General features: G+C 37.2%; 1 protein-coding gene across 1 annotated transcript in view; it reads left to right on the forward strand.

Moving 5' to 3' along the window:
- LOC149815880 (uncharacterized) overlaps nt 1–25,968 on the forward strand; it is an 86,659-nt gene that overhangs the window by 41,665 nt on the left and 19,026 nt on the right. The window contains exons 6-8 of the mRNA XM_089990001.1: nt 7,366–7,569; nt 8,862–8,954; nt 10,886–10,997. Of these exons, the coding sequence (XP_089846127.1) occupies nt 7,366–7,569; nt 8,862–8,954; nt 10,886–10,997 (409 nt within the window). The remainder of the gene's footprint in view (nt 1–7,365; nt 7,570–8,861; nt 8,955–10,885; nt 10,998–25,968) is intronic.

A 25,968-nucleotide genomic window follows, 5' to 3' on the forward strand; every position in this document is an offset into this window, starting at 1 on the left:
TGAAAAAATAGTGAATCTTTTTCCAGATTACTCTAGATTAAGAGTATTTGGATGCAAGTGCTTTGTTTTCACTAACAAAAATGACAAACTCTCTCTTCGTGTGATTCCCTATGTAACGCCCCAAAATTTTAAACTTACGAACCTTTCAGAAAACAGGCAAGAGACTAGAAAAAATCTCTTTCCTTTAAGAGTTTATTTATATAATCAGCGGAAGATAATTCTTTTGTTTAATTTAGAAAGGCAAGCTGATAACTTTGGGCACGTTAGCTAAAAGAACCAAAACTCACTACACATGATACTTGCAAAACACTTGGAAAAACCACTTTCATTTAAAGTTCCCAAATAGTACAAAATTTGGATATCCAAAAGAAAATCCGTAACAAAACCCAAAAATGTCCAAGACGCGAGCTAAGAGTAGGAAAAAGAAAATCTTGAAGCCATCTTGCCATCGCCCGTGGTGTACCTAATCATCACCTGTACCCATAGAATGAGTTAGTTTCGCAAAAAACTAGTAGGTGCACAAGAGAGACTACAAGAAACTGAATTAAGAGCATTTAATTTAGCATGTTAAGCAGTTTAAAGCAGATCAACAAGTAAGCAGTTCAAAGCAGGTAAGCAGTGCAACTGTCAAACGCAATATGACGATTCATTTGATCGTAAGTTGTGAACTACCACGCAACTAGCAAGTCTTATGGCCCATCAACCAGTGTGAACAGACTTATGTTTCGATATTACTGGCCTGCGGGTACGCGCAGACAAATCGTAGAAACAACCGAGACTAGTTCAGACGTCTATTATTATATGTATTTTCAATAACCCGAATAGCTAGTTGAGTCCGCTCCTAAGGGGACGACTTTAGCCGAGAGAGGATTCCTCAAAGGCAGGTACTTGGCAACGGATGCATCCAACTTCTGCAGAAGTCTATGTGATCTACCACCTAGGATAATGTCTGATAGTCCCTTCCCCTAACTCCAATGACTGGGGAGGCCAGATCTTTGCCCGTAGGGTGGTTATTAACAACCTGTCCATTGGAGTGTGTACCGCTCTGTCCTCTCCATTGACAGACTACAAGAAGCGAATGAGTGCGTCAGGGGTAAATTAACTGACGACTCATTCTATATGCTTTGGTCTTTTGACCAAATGAGCATCTTACCTGTGAAGGCGATCCCATTTTTATGTTTTTACAGCATTATGCATTTAGCACTGTTCGAGGTCGTACGACCGTCTCATCCGATCATCACAGTACTAGTACTAGCGTCTAGTGCACGATTACAAGTACTCTAGGATGAAAAGGTTATAGTTCCTCAATAGGAGCCTCAACAAAAGTGTTTCATAAAGATGTAATGTTTCTCAAACTTTATTTTTGACATTATTTATCTTTTGAAACAACCAACAGCTTCTGCCAACATTTGGCATGTGATTTTCTAGAATCTCATCCGCTATCGTGGTATCTACATGCCTCGCATCACTCGATACCGGCCTCGATGAATGGGATACAAGTTTCTCAACAGAACTCTGGCTAAGAAGTTCGCTCAAGCCCCAATTCGGGGTTACCCGAGATATGTTGAATAGACGAACAGAATCAGCCAATCACATCCTTTCAAATACTTCGATTTGGGCAGTCTTTGATGCTTTTGCGCAGCTCCTTAAATTCTCAAGTCTACTTTTCAGGACTGCTCACTCGAAAAGCCAGGATCCCTACTAGGGATCCCTCTCCTTAGACGATAATGCATCGTTAAGCTCCCGACTCAACTCTTGTCGCAAGAGGGAGAGTGGTAAATGCCTTTTGCATCCTCCACGATGATGTCTTTTATAGAACATGCAATGAGCGAAAACCTGAGCATCATCTACAATGGCAAGACAGTAACAAAACATTTGCAAAAGCAAGAGCCTGGGCGCAAAGCGCGACGACAAAGAAAGACTGCAAGTTGGAGTGCAAACGCAAAGCATGAGTGAAAAGCGCGACGACAAAAGAAAGACATGACAGAAAGTAAAGGACAAGGATCGTGAAACTGCGTCATTGAGTTAAATGCGTACTCGTATAAATATATATATATATATGCATATATATTTATTTAATTATCCTTTTTAGTTAATTGAACTCAATTCAATTGTCCAAGTCCTCCGTACAATTTTTCCCTACCTTGGGGAGTTGCGAGCTTGTTGGCGTTTGCGGGTGTAAGTGATTAACGGGTCAGGTTGCGGGCGGGATCCGTCGTACGAGCTGCAAAAGCATGACGTCAACATGCTATCTCAATCAGAAAGGTAGAGACAACAGGGGCGTTGCCGCTGTCCTGACGTGAAAGAAGCAGAGGCAGGAGCATCGTGCCCCTGCGAACCTGCTGAACGCGAAAGAAGTAGGGGCAGGGGCCACGAGCCCCTGCTGTCAGCAAACAATGGGAAGGCAGGGGGCTGCACCCCTACCTATCGACGGTTCAGGCAGAGGCAGGGGTTGCGCCCCTGCCTTCCGAAAAATCGGACAGAGGCAGGAGCTGTGCCCCTGCCTTCCGAAAATGAGAGTAGGCAGGGGTTGTGCCCCTTCCTGGCAAGGTGGAAGAGAGGCAGGGGTAAAGCCCCTGCGTAACCAAAAACAAGGGAGGCAGGGGGCTTCACCCCTGCTTGCCGAAATTAGCGGAGGCAGGGGCGACACCCCTGCCTACTAGAAGGAGAAGGCACAGGGAGGAGGCTCGACCCCTCCCCCGCCAAACTGAGGGTGCAGGGAGGGGCTCAACCCCTCCCCTGCAAAACGAGTGCACAGGGAGGGGCTTGGCCCCATCCCTGCCAAAGGGTACGCAGGGAAGGGGCTCAGCCCCTCCCTTGCATACAGGGGGTACAGGGAGGGGCTCCGCCCCTTCCCTGTCGCTGGAAGGTGTAGGGAGGGTCACAACTCCTCCCCTAAACAACGAGGGTGCATGGAGGGTTTTCGACCCCTCCCTTGCCGGAAAAAGGGAGCAAGGAGGGGCTCAACCCCCTCCTCTGCCGTAAAAGGGTGCATGGAGGAGGCTGGGCCCCTCCCCTGCTAAAGATGGTGCAGGGAGGGGGTTCGACCCCTCCCTTGGCCGTAGGGAGCACAGGGAGGGCTTGCCCCGACGGGGCTCGACCCCTCCCTCGCCAAATATGGCACGCAGGGAGGGGCTCGACCCCTACCCTGCAAACAGAGGCATCGGGAGGGGGCTGGGCCCCTCCCTTGCAAAACACATCGCAGGGAGGGGGATCTGCCCCTCTCCTACGATTTAACGCAGCAAGGAGGGGGCTTTGCCCCTCCCTTGCGATTGAGGGAGGCAGGGAGGTGGTTCAGCCCCTCCTTACGCAAACGGAGAAGTGAGGGAGAGAGAGACGGAAGGAAAAGGAGAAGACGAACGAGGGGAGCGTACCTGGGGGTTGCCGGAAGAAGCTCGCCGGAAAGGAGCCTGCCAGAGGAAGGGGAGTCGCCGGTGGCCGCTACTCGGCAGATGCGAGGAGAGGGGCGGTCAGGTAGAGAGAGAGATGAGAGAGCGAGAGGGGAAATGGGGTTTCTATTTGAATCCCCTCCCCTGCCTCGTTGTCTTTAGAAAGCACGAGAGAGGCGGTGGCCTCAGGTTGGGTTCGTGTCCGGGTCCGGATATCGAACCAGATATCCAAAATTCGCCACAACGTATTAAATATTTTACTGTTTATGCAGCTACGTCCCACAGATTTTTGGATCTAAACTTCAAACAGCAATTTCTAATATTGAACCTCTAAACAGAATCACAAATATCAGATTGTATTGTGCCACCAAATTTAGTCGGAGTAGATTTTCCAAGAACACATGGAATACTAAAATTTAATCAACATAAACCTTTTGTTTCTTAGGATTAGAACTCACACAAGTGACAATGCACAAAAAAATTGTCAAGGAACCCAGGAAAATGACTGATATATGACTTAGATTCGGTTCCTATCAGTCCTAAGCATGCAATCACAAGAAATAGGAAAAGAAATGGTTTAGCTCCCACACCCAGCCACAAGTTTGTCTTCATCAACGATGAGTTGTGGTTGTTCCAAAACAAACGACCCAACGAGAGACAATGTAGCAACAATGGAACACAGCAAGAGGATGGCACCCTTTATTAGAATATGGATTGGATATGGATCCGATAAAGGATCCATATCCATTCATGAGTTTTGTTTTGTATTCTAATGTAACATGTGTTACTAATGCAGGGCACTTTTGTCTTTGTAAAATGATTGTAACCCTATTAAGACTAATGTAGCATTACTGCAGCCATTAAGTTAATGGTGGCTGCCGATTTCTGAAATCCATGTAAACAAATATTTATTTAGTTGTCACCTAGAGACCCACAAAACAATATAATTATTTAAAATAAAAAGATGAAAAATTGATAACATTGACAAACTTAAATGTTTCAAAATACACAGTCAAAACATGATTATAATATTTTAAACATTTAAAAAAACAACATAATTTATCAACCTTGGTGTCTCACCACCTAGGTACTCGCTAGGCACCTAGGCACTCCTAGGCGGTGGCACCTAGGAACTCCTAGGCGGTAGACTTGTGCCCAGGTAGCCTAGGCAGGATTTTAACTACATAGGCATTACCCCAGCATCAACATATATTTGTCTCTAAAATCAGTAGGAGATCATAACCAGCATGTTGGTTATTAAAACCACCTTGATTTTCCCTAGCAAATCCATGATTTGCATTCCATTTGTTTCAACTAAGGTTTTTATGAACCCTATACCCATATCTTCCAATAATCAGCTTCTACTGTGGTGTATTGTAGTTATTCCTCTAGTGGCCATGATTACCATGGCTAAAGTCATTGCAAATGTTATTATTATTATTATTCGCCATAAGCACTTCATGGTCATTGAAATGAAATAAGGTATCATATTTCTTCTTAGCTGAGAACAATGATTCATATTGAAGCAGCATAGTTCTCAACTCTACAAAAGGCTGCTAGCATGGAGGTTTCATGGTCATACTGATTACAAAACTTCTATACTCATCTCCAGGTTCTTAAATGACATAATATACTTGAATTTGAAATTGACTATTAAATTAAGGCAAGCTGATCACAAATAGATTTATATTGAGCCATATACATAGATATAGAGTTGTCTCCCTTTTGGGAGTGTTCAACTAGTCTCTAAGATTCATCGTATTTGTTTGTGATACTTAAGCACATGATGCGTTGTGCAATTCAGTCCATTACTCATAGATAATGAGAATGTCTACCACTTGGCTTTGCGGAGGATCACAAATTGCAACAAGGGACAAACCAAGCACTTGTGTGAACAAAGAAGCAAGTCAATTAGAATAGAGACAAGGAGGAGAGGTGAAAGAGGGTGAACCCCACTTGGATTGGTTTACATCGCACTGCTGCAGAAAGATCTACTAGACTGGATGAGCAACCATCTCTAGAAAGGGATAGTGCCAAGCCACGTTACTTGGACTTGAAACTCCACTCCCTTTTGTATTTTAGTTAGATCATTACCTTACCAAAAGTAATTGGCCTTCATAAGCTTTCCTTTTTATTCGTGATTGGAGCATGATTGCAACCTTCCTTTGCTTTGTTATTTTCTTAATTTCCATCATTGGTGAAAGAAGAAGCAAGCTTCTATCTGGCCTTTGTACCATTAGTGGAGTGGCTTTTTTCAATCAAAAAAGGAAGATGGAACAAGGCAAGGGAGTAATCATCCCCTAGCCAGTCATATAGAGTGTGGAGCCTGCCACTGCGTAGATAGAGGCAAGGACACATTCAAATAGTATGGAATTCAACCAACTAATCAATCCTTAGTCTTTTGCCAGGAAATCATCATACTTTGGGTTTTCCATGATCACATTGCTTCTTTTTGCTTGCTAAAGAATTGATGTGGAGTTGGGGTCCCACTAATGTGACTCTTGAGCTTAAGATACTATATGTGAGGGATGATGATTGCCTTACATCCAAAGAAATTGAAGAAGTTGACTTGATTTCCACCTTGGGAAATGGTGGGTTTTGAACATTAAGGGCTGAGTTTGGAGCTGGAACATGTAGGTTAAGGGCATTAATGTTGAATTGGTTATCGTACTTGATGATAATGGGTCCATCTCAGAATAAGATATAGAAACAAGTCAAGTGTATGAAATCAAGAACACCAAACAAGATAATCTATTAGAATATAGAAAAGGAACATAAAAGAAAAGCAATCAGCTGCCAGAGATGGTAAAACAAGGTGTTGTCAACAGTTGGCCAAACAAGAGAGAGAAAAGAAGGGAGAATAAGAACAGAAGATATGACAACACAAAAAAGGAACAAAAAGGAGGAGAAAGAGAAAAGAAGAAGCAAAGAAAATGGAGAAGAATATAGAGATGATGGATGGACCCATAGCTGTCAAGAAGAAGAACCAAGCTCTGATACCATAAAAACCAAAGTTGAAGACATTGGCAATGGTGGTAACAACAAGAAATGACACCAATTGATCTATCGTAGTTTTTTTTTTGGAGGGGGGTGGTGATTTGGGTGGGGAGCGGGGGACCTATTGATATCATTTATGTGACAAAAAGATAATTACAATGAGGTTACAAATGTAAATGATAAACTACCGCCTGACACCAGTAAGTAACTTGACCAAAACAAATACAAAAAACAAAAATAGCAAAACCACCACTCATAATCGGCAAACAATAGAAATGACCGAAATTCCCTTAAGACAGAAGTGGATTTTTAATAATGCCGTTCATCAATCTTAACAATTTTCAACAGAAATTAGTGGGGATTTCACAAAAAGAGACTGCCTTTGTGGTAGATGGCTACTCTCTCTCTCTCTCTCTCTATATATATATATATATATATATATATATATATAGCATAGCTGTACGCTAATTTCTCACTATGTCTCATGGATCAATCCAGATCGACCTTGTTGGACCATATTTCAACTGAACTTTCAGCTACAATACTTCCCTTCATTTTCTGCTTTTTAATAAATTGTTATTTATCCTTCCTTTCTTCCTTTGTTCCTTAAGATCAAGGCCATGCTAAGCAATTGTTTCATTTTGTAGGTTGTGCATTTATGGTTCCTTGCCATGTTAGTGAACTCCTCTGTCTTTCATTTGAGTTATTCTTTATGTAGAGCAATTTGACTACATGTTTTAGTGTTAAACACTCTTAACATCTCTTTTTGTTATTTATGATAATTTCTGCTATTCTATTTACTAGCATCTTCTAGTTGAAAGCACTTGTTTGTAGTTTCTGAAGTTATGTGGAGAGTTAGTTATATTTGTGTTGTTTAAATGGATACTTGGTGACCTCCTTTTGTGCTGAAGGTGTCTTTAGAAATAAGAGTTTGGTGTTTATGAATGTTGTGTAATTGTTGCGTCTTCCTGAATATCAGGTGGCTCCGTACAATACATTTTATTCTCAGTTGGAAGAGCACATGACTGAAGTTGGCATCGATTCAAGTATTAACAGATGGGATGAACCTCTAACACTTGGAATGGTTGATCCACATGATTCACTATCTCATCCAGCGGGGGTTTCAGATGTTCAGGCTGAGTCTGCCACCTGCCTTGATCCATATCAGTTTACAAATTTCTTGGTATGTTGGTTTAACATTTTTTTGCATCAGTGGTTGATAAAAGATCACCTTAGTAATAGAACAACAGGTTTCCAAACACCAAAGTAATCCTACTCTTAATTGAGACTGTTATTTGAACATTCCCTCTGTTTTGGGGAAAAATGACTATTTAACCTCATGATGTATCTTATTTGCTTCCACACACACAGACGACTACACTCTTCTGGCAGGTCCATATTTCATAATATGATAAATTACTTTGCTTCTAGTGTTTTCTTTCTGCTCCTGCAGTTCCTAATCTGACCCTCCATGTAGTTCATTGGATGTTTCCTGATGTGAATCTATTTCTCAACCATGACAAATTGACAAAGTAAATAAGGGTTTAGGGCTTAGGAGTTTTGTGGTTTGATGCCTGACACTCTAATGCCAACAACGTAGAAATGTGCTGTCAAGTGCCAAAGTCTAGTTCAACTGCTTCTTGTATCATATCCCATTTTTTTGGGCCTCTGGCTGATGGGTTCTTGGCATTAGTTAACCTTTGCAGAATCTTAAAGCTTCTGAAGAAGCTGTACTTAGAAATATGCATAATTTTATATTTTGCATAACTGCTCACTTATCTGTGGATCCAGTTTTTTATCATACCGTAATATATGTATTGTGATAATTATCATATAATATCAGGACAAATCTGATTTGTACAAAATCCTGGAAATTTCCTGGGCATCAGGGTCAGTCTGATTGTATCCACTCCTGAATTCTATCCTACTTGGTTTGGAGTCAATCCAATTAATTGGATCCTTGATTGCAATCAACTATTGTTACCATAGTTTATTTACTTATTCAATATTGAGGTAATTTAGTTTCTAGCAACCACAGTGAAAAATGTTGCAATATTTTTTATATCAATGTGCTACTTACAGGACATTTTAAACTCCAATAAAATTGTGATATAATTGAAAATATTGCAATTTTGTTGCTAATACAAATAATTTGGACGAAAAATGCAGTATATTCTTTTCTATTGGTAATTTATCTGGAAAATCCCATTCATATGTTTCTGTTATTTATTGCTTTATCTTGTATTTTTATTTTGGCAAATTTTCTGCAATAAAAACCCAAGAAAAATTATACGTTTTGGATATCTCTTGAGAAATTCATGAATCATGGCCAATAAATTGCCGTTCAAGGTGGCTTCTACATAAGCTGTAGGATTTCGTTCCAGTTAACTTTCAGTTGCACCTGTGTGTATGCCTTTTTTTCAAATTAAAGAAGGATTTGATTATTTTGGTATTTGTTCAACTTTATTCTGTCAGATTCCTAGATGGTTTGAAGGTGAATTGCCACGATCTACAAAGCAAAACCCATTTCCATTGCCAGAGACTTATTTGTCATCACAGAAGAAAAAGGTGAATTTGCTGGTTTATTGTCAACCAGGGTTTGCTAACGTTTGACTGATTCTTGTTCAGTTTGGTTATCGATTTTCATGTGTATGTGTGTGTGTAGAGTAAGGGGTGGGTGTGCACGCCCATTTTCCATCTGAGTTTTCAGATGTTCTACATGGTCAATTTAGTGGGAATTGTCTTTTGGATTGTCTGATTCGGAAATGCAAGCAGGTTTTTTGAGGGGTTTAAAAAATCAACAGCCCATAATTTTTTTTTAAATTTCAAGCCTTAAAATATTTTATTTTTTCATCGAAAGAACACAATCTAGGGGTCAGATCCCAGCAAATGGGCCATGCTGAACACATCCATGCAGTTGGGATCAGTGCACTTGAGGCATATATATATATATATATATATATATATATATATATATATATATATATATATATATATATAGAGAGAGAGAGAGAGAGAGAGAGAGAGAGAGAGAGAGAGAGAGAGAGAGAGAGAGAGGTGGTTGCTGCTAACCACTTTTCTCGCTAACCACCATGCTAACACGGATTTCAAAGGGATTTTCCATGTTTCTCTTAGATCTGTCTGTACATATGCAGTCTACATGCTTTATTTTATAGGAATCATCTCTTGGATCATCCGATTCCGATACAAGATAGATCGACGGTTTAAGATTTGTCCTAAATATTCAAGGTTTAAAAAATCATGTTTTTCATTGAAAAAGCATGATCCAACTGTTGTCTTCTAGTAAATTGACCATGCTGAACACATCTGTACGGTCAGATTTAAGTAATACATGGGGAAAGCACTTTGAAAGCCCGGTTAGCATGGTAGTTAGCAGCTACCACCTTCTCTCTCTTTATATGTATATATGGGGCAAATATCTGGTACTAATAAAGATACAAAACTATTGAGTGCAAATCACCCTTTCTTTTCAATTTTTTTAAAATAAAACCTTACAAATGTGATCTACATGGTCTGTTTAGTAGGAAATGAGTTTTGAATCACGTGATTTTGGCATGTAAGCTGGTTTTTGAAGGGATAAAAAAAATCAATGGCCCACAATGTACCAAACTTCATGACTCAAAAAGTCATGTTCTTATGTCAGAAAAACATGATCCAAGGTCTGATCCTTATCAAACAAACCATGCTGAACACATCTATGTGATTAGATGGAGTTGATATCGCTTACCTATGATTTCTACCTCAATAGTTCTGGACCTTACTTAGAACAAAATATTTTCTATACATATTTACATATCTGTACAGAGACACACATAGACATACACACCAACACCCACCCACCCACATACACACATGCAACACAGATACTGGTAAACTTCTACTAGAAATGTTTTATTAATTAATATGTTATTCTCACTGGAAAAAGCCTCTTTTTTTTTTTAAAAAAAATTCGTATTCTCGTTAAAACCATTTAGTCCAGACAATCGTCAATCCATAATACTATTGTTTCTTTTAACTAAGTGTGAAAGTTGTGCCTCAATCAATAGTGGGATAGTAGATTGTTGCATCAACGAGTTTTCCTGGACTGAAATGTCAGACTATTGAATCAAATCTCAAGATTGTTGATGGATGGAATAATTTTAAAAGAGATTCTATTAAAATTATTAAAAGGTTGGGCTAACTTTTGGATGTTTTGAAAGAATTATCCATTTCTTCAAGATTACCTTTTCTTGTTTTCAAGAACAATAGAGATTGAAATTGTTGCCACAAACTTCTTAGAAAAGTTAAACTAAATAGAAACAAGAAAGAGGAAGAAAGTATTAATTGTGAACTAGTGTTTCCTTCTCCTAGTGTGTTATTGACATGCGTTTCCTATTTCATATTATATGCCTTGCTTTATGTGATTCCATAATGCTTTAATATTATGAATGCATGCTTTGTATTGTTATGTTGCTGATTTGATAAATATTTTTTCCCAGTTTCTTGTTTTAGATGATATCAAACACGCCTTAAGAAATTCCCAACTTGAGGACAGCCGGAAACGAGAACTAGCGAATGCCCTTCACATATACTTCAAGGATTGGCTCTACTGTAACCGTTCCATTCTCTTTTATTCTTTAAGCTTACAAGTAGATAGCTTTTACTTAATGATGTTTATACATTAAAGTATCAAATGTCGTTTTGCAAAGTTGCATGTTAAATTCAATGTCAGTGAGATGGAATGGTTGAAACAATGGAAAGGGCATGGTTATGTATCAGTTCTATTTATCTTTTCTCCATTTCTCTTACACTGCACTTACCATTTCAAATTTGGTGCACACCAACAAATACTTTTATATGCATCTTTGGATGTCTCTGACTCTGGTCCTGTTAGTGCCTTTTCATCACTGTTTCAACCGCTTTGCTGGATATTGTTCTTGCTGCTATTTAATCAGGAATATGGTCAAATTTCAAAGGTGATGGGTGTATCGCGGCTTTAAATTTATCTTTTATCAGCCACTAATGAGATGGAATTACTAATAAGTGTGAAGAAAATATGCAAATGAACTTCAAAATAGCCATTTTGAACTGGAGAACTTTGTCCAGTACAGTTATATGAAGTTCAAGCAGGAGTTACAAGGGATTGTTTCACACAGAGTGGTCGCATGTGTTTATTACTTTGGGATCATGGTTTCTCCTTCTGTATGCTTTCTATTTGATGGTCTGTGAGCTGGTTGCTTGATGCTGTAGTCACCAATATTACTGACTTTAAATTTTCTTATGTTAGTATTATGAGAGCTTCAAAAGCTTTAAAGATATTTTTTGCAGGAAAAATCAGAATACAACAAATTGAATTTCCCAAACATTATTGCAAATTATTGTGAGGGATTTGCAAGATTCATTTTGTTTACAGCAGCAGAAGAAACTCATAGTCATTGCAAAATTTTCTAATTTTCTAAAAAGTAGATCTGTTTTCATTTTTTTGGAGAAAGTACCCATGTTTCAATATTTCTCTTGAGAAATTGCCTCCCCTATGTTATCTCAATGTTGATTCTGTAATGAATTAATGGTGCACGAATACAATGCCAACAAAGGGCTACACAAGTGCACAACAAAACAGTGGTCTCTAATGGACCGATCACAATCTCATAAAAGAGATAAGGAATATGAACTACACAATAACACAAAGGCACAAAAGCCTATAAGAATAAAAAGATCTTTATAAACTTCACATAAAATGCTTCTAAGAGCATTTCCTACAAGAGTAGAGTGAGGCTCTATTTATAGAGCTTCACTTTAAGGGAGGGTGGCAGTCCAACAGTCGTTGGACTGCCTTCCAACGGTCATATTTATGATCGTTGGAGGGCAGTCCAATTACTAGTTGGACTGCCTCCCAACAGTCATATTAGCATTTAATACAAAAAGTAAAAATAAAAAAGAGAAAAAGTACAGTTTAGTCCCTAATGGACTGTACTAAATACATGTTCTTAAAAAGACTAAAATACCCTTAATTGATATACGTATATCAGTCAGGTATATACATTATTTTAACACTCCCCCTCAAACTTATGGTAAAATCACCGAAAGTTTGTTAAGAAGATACAAGAATATGGGTAGAGAGAGAGAGAGAGAGAGCTTTGGTGAAGAAGTCCGTAATCTGAAACTCAGACTGAACATATGTCAAAGTAATTGTTCCCTTCAAATATTCTTCGCGAACATAGTGGTAATCCATCTCAATATGTTTCGTTCACGAAATATGTGATTGCTAGCTATATATATGATGCTTTTGTTATCACAACATAGTTTTGAAGGTTCTGACATATCAACACCCATATCTGAAAGTAGTGTTGTCATCCACACGACTTCAGTGGTTGTTGTAGCCATCGCCTTATACTCAACTTCTGTGGAAGATAAAGACACTTTCTGTTGCTTTTTGCATCGCCAAGAGATGAGGGAATCACCTACAAACACACAAAAACCTGTAGTTAAGTGATGATTATTGGGATCACCTCCCCAGTCAGAATCAATATAAGCAATAAGATTTAGAGATGATGAAAATGATAAGAATAACCCTTTAGATATAGTTTTCTTGATGTATCGAACTATTCTTAATACTACACTCATGTGAATCGATGTGGGTGCATATTGAAATTGATTTGCAGTGTGCACAACATGCACAATGTCTGACCTGATAATGGATAAACACATTAATGATCCGATAAGTTGTCTATAAGGAGTTGGATCATCTAATAACACCCCATCTTCAGCTCTTATTTTTTGCATTTATTACTTCAGGAATATCAACATATTTTGTGTCAGTGATTCTTGTGCGCACAATAATATCAGCTGTAAACTTGATTTGAGACAAAATGTACCCTTTTGGCGAGTAGACTACTTCAATTCTTAAAAAATAACTCAAAAAATCAAGGTCAGTCATATCAAAAGACTTTTTAAGCATAATTTTAATTTCTTCAATTTCCTTCTGATCATTTCCAATGATGATCATATCATTAACATATAACAGGAGAATGATAAGTGAGGTACCTGTAGATCTTACAAAAAAGGGCAATGTCAGTGTAACAAGTTCTAAATCCAAGATTCAACACAGTACCACTAAATCGATCATATCATGCTTTAGGGGCTTGTTTAAGTTCATATAAAGCTTTTTGAAGATGAAGAACCATACTATTTTCAATAGTCAAACTTGGGGGAGGATCCATGTACACTTGTTAATTTAAATTTTAATTTAAGAATTCATTTTTAACATGTAACTGATATATAGGTTATTTTCTAATGGACGCTACTGTAATTAGAGCCCTAACTGTGGTCATACGAGCTATTGGGACAAAAGTTTTCTCATAATCTATTCCATATTCCTGAGAGTATCCTTTTACAACTAATCTTGCTTTATATCTTTCTAGGGACCCGTCACTTTTTGTTTAGATTTTAAAAACCCATTTATACCGTATTGTTTTCTTTCTTTTGGAGAGAAGTTGAATTGTCCAAGTATGAGCCTTATGTAATGCATCTAATTATATTTCCATGGCTTCAACCCATTCTTTTATGTTTTTAGTTTAGTTGTAGTTAGAGGGTTCATGATATGAATGAACTGTTAGAAGACAAGTCCTATAGTTTGGAGAAAATGATTCATAAGAAACAAATCTATTTAGAAGCTTATGCAACTGTTCAGATTTTCTAACACTAGTTTCTTCAACATTTGTTTGATTATATCTTTGAAGCGCATATGGATGCTCCCCATTATCTCGTCTAGAGTATTATAGGAGATTATGAAATGATTCTCTTTCTTCACTTGAGTCATTAATAGACTCAAAATTATCAATATCATTATCAATAATTTCATTATTTGATTTAGGTAACAAATCAAATAAGAAAGCTTATTCAGATTCTTTTTTAGGTTTTTCAAAAGCAAATCCTTTTTCATTTTCAAGAAAAATAGCATTTCTAGAAACATAAAGTTTATCATTTGTTTAATCATAACATCGATAGCCTTTTTTATTTTCGGCATATCCAAGAAAAACACATTTTATAGCTTTAGGAGAGAGTTTGTTATATTTTTCAAGAAGCACAAAACATTTACATCCAAATACCCTTAACCTTTTCAAGTCAGGAGGAATTTTAAAAAGTTTTTCAATAGCAGATTTGTTTTCCAATGTTTGAGAAAACATTCTATTTATTAGAAATACTGTGGTTAGAGCAGCTTCGGCCCAATTTTTTTTTGGAATTTCTTTTGAAATAAGTAAGGTCCTAGTAGTTTTAATATTGTAATGATTCTTTCTTTTAAAAATGCCATTTTGTTGAGGGGTCTTAAGGCAAGATTTTTGGTGTACAATTCCATGTGTTTTTAGATATAATTGAAATTCATTTGAAAAAAGCTCTCCCCCTGAGTCGGAGCGGAAGACTTTAATATTTGTTTCAAATTGATTTTTAACAAGATTATGAAAGTTTTTAAAACACGAAAAAACTTTAGATTTGAGTTTTAGGAAGTATATCCAAGTATGTCTACTAAAATCATCTATGAATGTAACATAATATGAATAATCACCTTTTGACATAATAGGAGCGGGACTCATACATCCGAATGCACTAATTCAAAAATGTCATTAGACACGGAGGTTCTCGATCCAAAATGTGTCATTTGCATTTTTTCAAGTATACAATCTTCACATACAAAATCTTTATCTTTACAAAAAAATTTCAAATATAGAAAATGAGATAATTTGGATATACTTGAATGTCTTAATCTTTTATGCTAAAGATCTAAATGAATGTCTTTGACATGATTACAAAAGGAGTTTTTAGGTAAACACAAGGAATCTATATAGTAAATATCTCCTCTTCTATGGCCTTGCTTAGTCAGCTTCTTTGACTGGAGATCCTGCAGCCAACAAGCCTTAAATGAGAAGAATATTTTACATCCACAATAAAAAATTTGAGATACTGAAAAAGGATTTAAATCCAATTTTGGAATAACCCTCACTTTTGGGACAAAGATTTTTTTTGAGATATTGTTGAGGTTTCCTATGCTTTTAATTTTTAAAAAAGTACCATTGGCGGTTGATATATATGAAAAATATGAATTAGTGTAATCAGATAATAAAGACTCATTCTGAGTCATGTGAAAAGAGGCACCCAAATCCAAAATCCAAGAAGACTTACCTGGAGGAGGACATGGCAGTGCCGGATATAGGAGTGACCTTAAGAATTTATGAGACAACCTCTGCTATTTGGGCAATAGTCAAATCATTGAAGTTGCCTCCTTTCTTTGATTTTTGAGGTTCTTCACTTGGCCACTTTCTTAAATTTGGGACAATCCAGTTTTATATGTCCTGGTTCCTTACAATGATGGCAAATGATTTTACCTTTGTATCATCTTCTATTATGTCCTTCTCCATTGAATTTCTTCTCAAAATGAGGTGGTTTATATGTTTTTACAATTTTTTTGGGTCTTGCCATGGCAAGTACCTCATCATTAGACTTGTGCATTACAAGTCTTGTTTCTTCTTGGCAAATTTGAGCAAGAGCCTCACTTATAGAAGTAGGCGAGGTCTTATGAAGCGAAAAAGACCTAACTTGCTTAAATTCCGACAAGTGGCCATAAAGGATTTTTTTTTCTCTTTCTATTTGGGATCTTTGTAATGAAAAGAGGCGGAAACATCAATAGAACAAAAGGCACTCTTTAAGAGTGACCACTAGAGCCAAGCACACAAACACCAAATGTGCACACACAAAACTCTCAAAAATAGAAAATGACTTAAAGTCATAAGTTGGATATTATTGAAGAAAAGAAGAGAAGGGTGAAAAACCCATACCTTTACAAGGGGGAACCTCCTCTTTATATAGAGGAGGAAAGCAATAAAGGAGGACCATAAAGGGGGCTCCCTTCTAGTCGTTGGGAGCCCCAACGGTCATAAATATGACAGTTGGGGCCCCAACGACTAAATAGGTGGGGCCCCTTTATGGTTCCAAAAAGTAAAAACAGAAAAATTAAAAAGGAAAAAGAAAAAGGGGAAAAAAGAAAAAAGGTAAAAAAGAAAAAAGTACATGTGGAATTACCAAAACACCCCTATCAGGTTTTTGGTTTATACAAAACAGGAAAAAGCTATATTATTATGTATATATACATATATACGTATATATACTTATATATATACGAATGTATATATATATATATAAGTATATGTATATATATATATTTATATATACATAATTTAACATGCCCCCTCAAACTTTATGGGGAGAAGACCGAAAGTTTGCCAAGAAGAAACATGAATCGTGGAGTTGGGAGCGCCTTGGTGAAGAAGTCAGCCAGTTGATACTCTCAAGTGACATATGGCAATGTGATGGTCCCTTTGAGATATTCGTCTCGAACATAATGGCAATCCATTTCGATATGCTTGGTCCGCTCATAAAAGGTGTGATTGCTGACAATGTATATCGCTCTCTTGTTATCACAACAGAGCTTGGTGGGAGTGGAAATGGGAACGCTCATGTCACCAAGGAGACTTCTGAGCCACACAATTTCCATAGTTGTCATCGCCATAGCCCGATATTCAGCTTCAGTAGATGATAATGAGACCTTCTGCTGCTTCTTGCATCTCCACGAGATGAGAGATTCTCTTAAAAAAATGCAAAGACCCGTAATTGAGGTACGATCATTGGGATTTCTTCCCCAGTCAGCATCAGTAAAAGCAATCAATTCAAGAGATGAGGAAGAGGATAAGAAGAGTCCCTTAGAGATGGTATTTTTGATATATCGCACAATTCTCATTATGGCCGCCATATGAACCGTAGTAGGTGCGTGCTGAAACTGGCTCGCTGCATGAACTGCATGAGCTATGTCTAGACGTGTGATGGATAGATAGGTGAGGGATCCAATTAATTGACGGTAGGGGGTTGGATCTTCAAGAAGAACACCATCTCCAAGTCTTAGTTTCGAATTGATAACTTCGGGAGTCTCAACTTTCTTTTCATCAGATATTCCTGATTTGGTACAAATTTCTGCAGCTAACTTCATTTGAGATAAGATGTATCCTCGCACGGAATAAGCCACTTCAATTCCTAAAAAATATCTCAAATAACCAAGATCAGACATATCAAAAGTATCTTTTAACATAGACTTAACATCACTTACTCCCTTTTTGTCATTCCCGGTGATGATCATATCATCAACATACAACAGAAGCATAATAATGAAGTCACCTGTCCTTTTAACAAAAAGAGCAGTGTCAGTATAGCAAGAAGAAAAACCTAATTTGATTAATACATTACTAAACTTGTCATACCAAGCTTTAGGAGCTTGCTTAAGTCCATATAAAGCCTTTTTTAATTTTAAAACTTTTCCATCTAAATTCATACCTGGAGGCGGTTCCATATAAACTTCTTTATTTAAATTACCATTCAAAAAGGCATTTTTAACATCAAGTTGAAAGATTGGCCATTTTTTAATAGAGGCGATAGCAATAAGGGCTCAAACACTAGTCATTCGAGCAACTGGGGCAAAAGTTTCATCATAATCTACCCCATACTCTTGGGCATATCCTTTGGCTACCAACCTAGCCTTATATCTTTCTAATGAACCATCACTCTTAGTTTTTACCTTAAACACCCATCTACATCCAATGTGTTTCTTGCCATTGAGAGGATCAATGATTTCCCAAGTTTGCGCCTTTTTAAGGGCATTAAGTTCAAGTTCCATAGCTTCATTCCAATGAGCATATTGTTTAGCATCATTGTAATGAGATGGTTCATGAAAGGAGTGAAGAACAAGTAGGCATGTTCGGAAGTTAGGAGAAAAAGAGTCATAAGAAACAAATCTATTTGGTATCTTGGGAATACGATTTGATCTTCTTTGAGAGGTCTCTTCTATGGACTCACTTTGAGAGAATTTTTCAAGGGCACAAGGAGGATTTCTTTCATTCCTTATAGAGTAGACTTGTATTTGTCTTGAAGCATTTTCTTCTAAGTTTTGATCATTATTTGGATGTTTAAAAAGATCTTCATTAAGAGATTCACTAGGATCAACATGATCATCTATGATGTTTTCTTGAGGTAACAAGTCAAATAAAAAGGAATAGTCAATATTTTCATTTGGTTGGTGCGAAAAACCATTTTCTTCTTCGAGGAATGTGACATCTTTTGAGATATAAAGTTTATTCTTAAGCATGTCAAAACATCGATATCCTTTTTTTTTTTCGCCATATCCCCAAAAAATACATTCAATAGCCCTAGGAGAAAGTTTATCATTTTTGTGAGTTAAAACAAAGCATTTACATCCAAAAATTCTTAATCTTTTATAATCGGGAGACATATTGTAAAGTTTTTCAAATGGAGAAAGATTTTTCAAAGAGGATGAAGGGATTCTATTGATGAGATATGTTGAGGTTAATACCGCTTCGGCCCAAAAGGATTTTGGGATATTTTTTGAAATCAATAACGTTTTTGTAGTTTCTATTATGTGCCTATGCTTTCTTTCCGCAAGACCATTTTGTTGCAGAGTGTTGGGACAAGAACGTTGATGACAAATACCATTTTCTTTTAAGTAATTTTCAAAATCATTAGACATATATTCACCTCCCGAATCGGACCTAAGAATAGACAAATTTCTCAAAAATTGATTTTTAACCATTGCATGAAATTCTTTAAAGAAGGAGAAGACTTCGGATTTGCGACTTAGGAAGTATATCCACGTAAATCGAGTGAAGTCATCAATAAAGACCACATAATACGAAAAACCTCCTTTAGATAAAATAGGGGAGGGTCCCCACACATCGGAATGAACAAGTTCAAATGGCCGAGTGGTAAAGTAACTTCTTTGAGGAAATGGAGTAGCTTTAGATTTCTCAAAAATGCAATCTTTACAAGTCATGTGATTGTCTTTACAAGTATTGTTCAAAAAAGGAAAAAAAGACATTTTTACAAAATTTGGATGACCAAGTCTCTCATGCCAAATTCCAATACTTTTGTCTTTTACAAGATTGCAAGATGACTTAGATGGAAGCGTCAAAAAATCCATAAAATAGAGATCACCCCTTCTATGGCCTTGCCCAATCAGCTTTCCTGACTGGAGATCCTGCACGGTGCAATCTTTAGGTGAGAAAGAGACTTGACATCCATGATCGGTGATTTGGGAAACGGAAAAAAGATTTAAATTAATTTTTGGAACGATTTTTACTTTAGGAACGAAAAAGTTTTGAGAATTTTTGAAGTCAAGTGTTCCAATACTTTCAATTTTCAATGATGTTCCATCGGCCGTTGAAACATAGGAGGACATGGGTTCGGAAAAAACATTTGAAAGAGAGTTTTTATGAGATGTCATATGAAAAGAAGCACCGGAGTCTAGTATCCACATACCTAGAGGTGATGAAGAGTAGGTGATGGCGGCTCCGGATGTTGAAGGAGAAGTCTTGAGAAGGTGTTGGAGAACTTTGGAGATATGATTAAGAGTTTCTTTGATATCTCCTTCTTTGATACTTTCTTCCTTCTTTGGAGAATTTTCTCCAACCGCGGCAACCTTTCCTTTAAGTTTTGGACAAGCCGGTCTAATGTGCCCCGGTTCATTACAATAATGGCATATAATTCCCTTTCTAGGCCCATTATTATTTTTGTTAAAGTGGGGAGGTCTATATGCTTTAATATTTGATCCGGGCCTCGTAACGGCCAAAACATCATCACTCTTAAAGCTCAAGCCAAGTCGAGTTTCTTCTTGACATATCTCGGCGAGGGCATCTTCAATAGGTAGGGCTTTGCTTCTATGGAGAAGAGATGCCCTAACTTGTTCAAATTCCGGGCGAAGTCCATGAAGGAATTGAAAAAAGTGCTCCTTTTCAATTTGTTCCCTTCTTAGCTCAATATCTTGCGGAGCAACCCATTTAGGCTCAAGAAGGGCAAGCTCATCCCAAAGAGAGGTTAGAGAGCTAAAATAGTCCCGGACACTCATATCCATTTGCTTGGTGGAACGGATTTTTTCTTGACAAAAAAATTGTCGAGCAAGATTCTTTTGGGTATACATACCCTTAAGGAAAAACCAAGCCTCATTGGCCCTTATAAATTTGGCAATATTCACACAATTTTTAAGGTCAACATTGTTCATAAACCATGCCAAAATTGAGGCATGGTTACTTTCCCAATCCTCAATTTTGGATTGATGGTCATTAATGGCTTTGATGCGCTCATCGCCATCTAAAGCTTTTTCAACCTCATTTTCGATTTTGGTGAGAACAAGAGAGGGTTCGAGAGTAGTTCCCATAACAAAACCCCAAAGTTTCTTACCTCTTAGATGATTTTCCATAGCGGAGGCCCACATGAGATAGTTGGACCCATTTAGCTTAAAAGAAAGCTCCACTTTAGAGTCACGTTCCATCGGCACCAAATATACTTCCTTTCTTCAAAACTTTGAGAGGCACACGTTCCAAGATGACAAAAGAAAAGCCCAATCACTAACCGAGCTCTGATACCATGTAATGAAAAGAGGCGGAAGCACCAATAGAACAAAAGGCACTCTTTAAGAGTGACCACTAGAGCCAAGCACACAAACACCAAATGTGCACACACAAAACTCTCAAAAATAGAAAATGACTTAAAGTCATAAGTTGGATATTATTGAAGAAAAGAAGAGAAGGGTGAAAAACCCATACCTTTACAAGGGGGAACCTCCTCTTTATATAGAGGAGGAAAGCAATAAAGGAGGACCATAAAGGGGGCTCCCTTCTAGTCGTTGGGAGCCCCAACGGTCATAAATATGACTGTTGGGGCCCCAACGACTAGATAGGTGGGGCCCCTTTATGGTTCCAAAAAGTAAAAACAGAAAAATTAAAAAGGAAAAAGAAAAGGGGGAAAAAGGAAAAAAGGTAAAAAAGAAAAAAGTACATGTGCAATTACCAAAACACCCCTATCGGGTTTTTGGTTTATACAAAACAGGAAAAAGCTATATTATTATGTATATATACATATATACGTATATATACTTATATATATATATATACGAATGTATATATATAAGTATATGTATATATGTATTTATATATACATAATTTAACAGATCTTCTCATTTTAATAGCCAAACCTTCCCATTTCGGTTCTAACATGGCTAGTTTATCCAAAATAAGAGATAAAATACCGTAAAAGTCTCTTACACTTTTATCTCCTTGTTTTGCATTACGTACCTTGTCTTGAAGATAATATAGCCTAGCCTTATCTTTTTGGATGAAGGTACTCTTTAAAAAAATCTATGCATCACATGCTTTTTTGAACTTGATAATGTTGGTGGCGATTTTGAATTCCATGGTATTCATAAACCATGAGAGAATTTGAGCATTGTTCGCTTCCCAATCTTCCAACTTGTTTTGATAATCTTGCAAAGCTTTCTCCTTTTCTTTTTCATACAAAGCTTTGACTTGATATCCTTCTCTTCTTGTCAATTTGAGTTGCGGTTTATTAGTAGTACCACTAACAAAACCCCATAGCTTTTTACTTTTGATGTGATTCTCCATTGCCATCACCCATATCAAATAATTGTTTTCATTTAGCATGTAGGAGATGACGGAGGCAGAGTCTCTTTTTCCCATAATGATTTCAATAATTTTCAGTAGAGGAGTTAGAAGATGACCAAGAGTTGAGAAGCACCACCAGAAGTAGAATAATCCCGAAATAACTTTTCACGTCTTCAAGAGCCAAGCTCTGATACCATGTAATGAATCAATGGTGCACAAATACAATGCCAACAAAGGGCTACACAAGTGCACAACAAAACTATGGTCTCCATTGAACTTATTACAATCTCATAAAAAAGATAAGGAATATGAACTACAAAAAGGCACAAAAGCCTATAAGAATAAAAAGATCTTTATAAACTTCACATAAAATTCTTCTAAGAGCATTGCCTACAAGACTAGAGTGAGGCTCTATTTATAGAGCCTCACTTGAAGCGAGGGAGGGACTGCCTCCCAACAGTCATATTAGCATTTAATACAAAAGGGTAAAAATAAAAAAGAGAAAAAGTACATTTCAGTCCCTAATGGACTGTATTAATACATGTTCTTAAAAAGACAAAAATACCCCTGACTGATATACGTATATCAGTCAGGTATATACAGTATTTTAACATATTCCAGTGGCTATATGCTTATTTTATGTTCTGCATAGTTTCATTTTCCTAGTTGTGAATCAGTGCTAGGAGACAAGATTTGCCGAATTTGCCTCTGAAATTAATGAACCTTTTTCTATTGGTATCTTTAAAGGGAGAAAGCTTGCTATGTTTTGCACTATACAAATTTTGTAATTCTAATCCTATTAATAAATAAGATAGTACAATCTAATATAGTTTCACACTTCTAGCTGCATAATACATATTTGCCCCTTCCTTTTTCTCTGTCTAGATCTAAGTCACACGGACTCGGCTATAAGGTCGACGCACCCGCGTTGACACGCCTCGACACGGGTGCGGTTTTGGACACGGGGCGGACATGGTCAACCAAGTGTCAGACTCAGTCAACGCACCGGGGCAGAGTCCGTCCACATTTTGGATTCGGTCAACTTTGACCGAGTCTATTTTTGTCCATTTTAGGGCAAAAGACGTATAAAAACTAAAAAAAAATGATCTTTATATATATATATATATATATATATATATATATACAACAACAACAACAACAACTACTCCTTCATCCCAAAACAATTGGGGTCAGCGATAGGAACCAAAAACGAAATTCATTTTGGGTCTTCCACATGAATCCTTTTCCTCCAATCATTTCTATCCAATGCCATGTCCTCGGTGAGGTTCAAAGCATTCATATCCTTTCCTATCATCTCCATCCAAGTCTTCCTAGGCCTACCCCGACCTCTTTTAACTAATATATTTTCCCATTTCTCCAACCTTCTAACTGGAGCATCATTAGGCCTTCGCCGCATATGTCCAAACCACCGTAAACGATTCTCTCGCATCTTATTCTCAATGGGTGCAACACCTACCTTCTTACGTATCTCCTCGTTCCGAATCTTATCTTTTATTGTATTTCCACACATCCATCTAAGCATCCGCATCTCAGCTACACTCATTTTTTGAATATGATGTCTCTTGGCAGCCCAACATTCCGTACCATATAGTAAAGCGGGCATAATAGTCGTCCTATAAAACTTTCCCTTCAACCGCAATGGCATTCTACGATCGCACAACACTCCAGTTGCACTTTTCTATTTCATCCACCCAACCTTTATCCTATGATTTACATCTCCATCAATTTCTCCATACTTTTGAATGATGGATCCCAAATATTTGAAATAATCATTCACCGGTATTTCTTGCTCACCAAGCTTCACTACACTCTCATCACTACTTCGTTGCTTACTAAACCGACATTCCATATATTCAGTCTTACTCTTACTCAACTTAAAACCTCTAGCTTCCAATGTCTGTCTCCATAATTCTAACTTAGCATTAACCCCAGCTCTAGACTCATCAATCAAAACAATATCATCAGCAAACAACATACACCACGGTACATTTTCTTGAATTGATCTCGTAAGCTCATCCATCACTATCGCAAATAGAAAAGGGCTTAAAGCAGATCCTTGATGTAACCCAACCGTTATCGGAAAATTGGTTGTCACCCCTCCACAAGTGCGGACATTGGTTACTACTCCGTCATACATATCTTTAATTATACTAATGTACTTGAGAGAAATCGATCTTTAATTAGGGGACACGGCTATATATATATATATATATATATATATATATATATATATATATATATATATATATATATATATATATATATATATATATAGCCGTGTCCCCTTTTGACCGAGTCTTATTATTGTTATATATATATGTTTTTAAAAATATATATACATATATATAGCCGTGTCTCCGTGTCCAAAATTTTTGAAATTGCTCCGCACCCGTGTCGCCCGTACCCGCACCCATGTGACATAGGTCTAGAAAGATATAAACACACACTCACAAATACAAATACATATATACATACACATACATATGGATGATTTACATATATAGCATGTATAGTGAAGCTAAGTAGCATATTGGGATATCCAGGCACTTAGAAAACCACGAACTAGTGACCCTGTGACCATGGTTGATGCTGACCGAGCCTGATTTGTTTCTTTAGATGATTAATTAAACTAGAAAAAATGTCAGCTAGGATATTGTCAAGTATGAAGGGATAGTTGGGATTACAGTTGGTTGAGTACTGAAAATATAGGAAACTAATATTTAGGGATAGATATGAAGGTAGGAGACTTTTTGGATATAGTATTCTATTGTCTTTGTTGTGGTTTTATGAATGACGTTTATCAAACTTGAATTTGAATTTCCTATCATTTTGCTCTGGGATTTTTATGTTGGTGTCCATCAATTTAGCAGCAGAGCTGGGACTAGCATTCAGGGAATTGTGTCAAGAGCATGCATTTTGTGAAATGCTGTCTCCATTGCTTCATGTACAGGACATCGAAGAAGTCTTTGTGAAAATCCATGTGCATGATGTTAGAAATTTTGAAATCAATGATCTTATGAGGTAAGTTCACTAGCTAACTTCGTTGCATGTTTTCAACAGTGAATTGCAATTTTGCAGAAGTATTTGAAAACTCTTTATTGGACTATGCTTCATAATGTGCTGGAAGAGAAGATGGGTTACAGTTGCCAATATGCAGATTTTTCTCAAAATTCCTTCATACAGGAGGTGTACCTTCAGATTTAATTAGTTGAGGTAACCTAACATTTATGAAGCATATTGAAATGTCGTATATATGGCATGCACAGAAGATGATGATTGCCTTGACAACTTCTTCAATATCAGGTCATGACTTGTGGGAAAATATGGAATCAAATGATAGATGGTAGGAGTTGATAAAACATGCTATTAAATGATGGTGTGCAAGCAACAATATGAAGATGGAGGAAACAACCATCAAGTTACAACTTTTGTGGTTTGAAACAGTCAATGAGTCAAGTGTTATACAACATTACTTTAGTGTCTTTTTTTCATTTGAAAACCTTATTAAGGTAAATTTTGTTCTCTTGGCATATGTTACACCTATTACATGGGAATGATATTAATGTGTACTTCATTTTGGATCTTCAAAAAGGCATAATGATTTAACAAACTTTATTGAAGTTTTAGTTGACATATTTTCAGAGTTGGGCTATTTTAGTGCTGCACTATCATAACCTAGGGGCCTTGGATTCGTTTCCCCCTTCCGTTTTTTAGTTTGGCAACCTTTGTTCTAGTGATTAAGAATGTTTGTGAAGTTTTTTAACTGGTGACAATGAGAGCATTGGAATCATTAGATGTGAAGAGGAAAAATTTCCTACAAACAGTTCAACAATGGATGCACTGATAAACGACTCTTTTAAAGTTGTGTATGGAGGAAAGCCCCTCCAGTAAGGAAATTTCCCCCATTTACTGATCAGTTTGCTGGCAATTTAGAAGTCAGGTTATTGAGGAATTTCATTCTCATGCTTGTAGAAGAGGTTGATAAGAAAAAAAATCTAAGCATCGGATACTTGGTGAATACAGGTTGACCTGGTGTGGATCAAAGAAAAGGT

Source organism: Nuphar pumila, chromosome 15 (genome assembly GCF_984573655.1).
Source record: "Nuphar pumila chromosome 15, dmNupPumi1.hap1.1, whole genome shotgun sequence".
In the NCBI taxonomy this organism is placed as follows: Eukaryota; Viridiplantae; Streptophyta; class Magnoliopsida; order Nymphaeales; family Nymphaeaceae; genus Nuphar; species Nuphar pumila.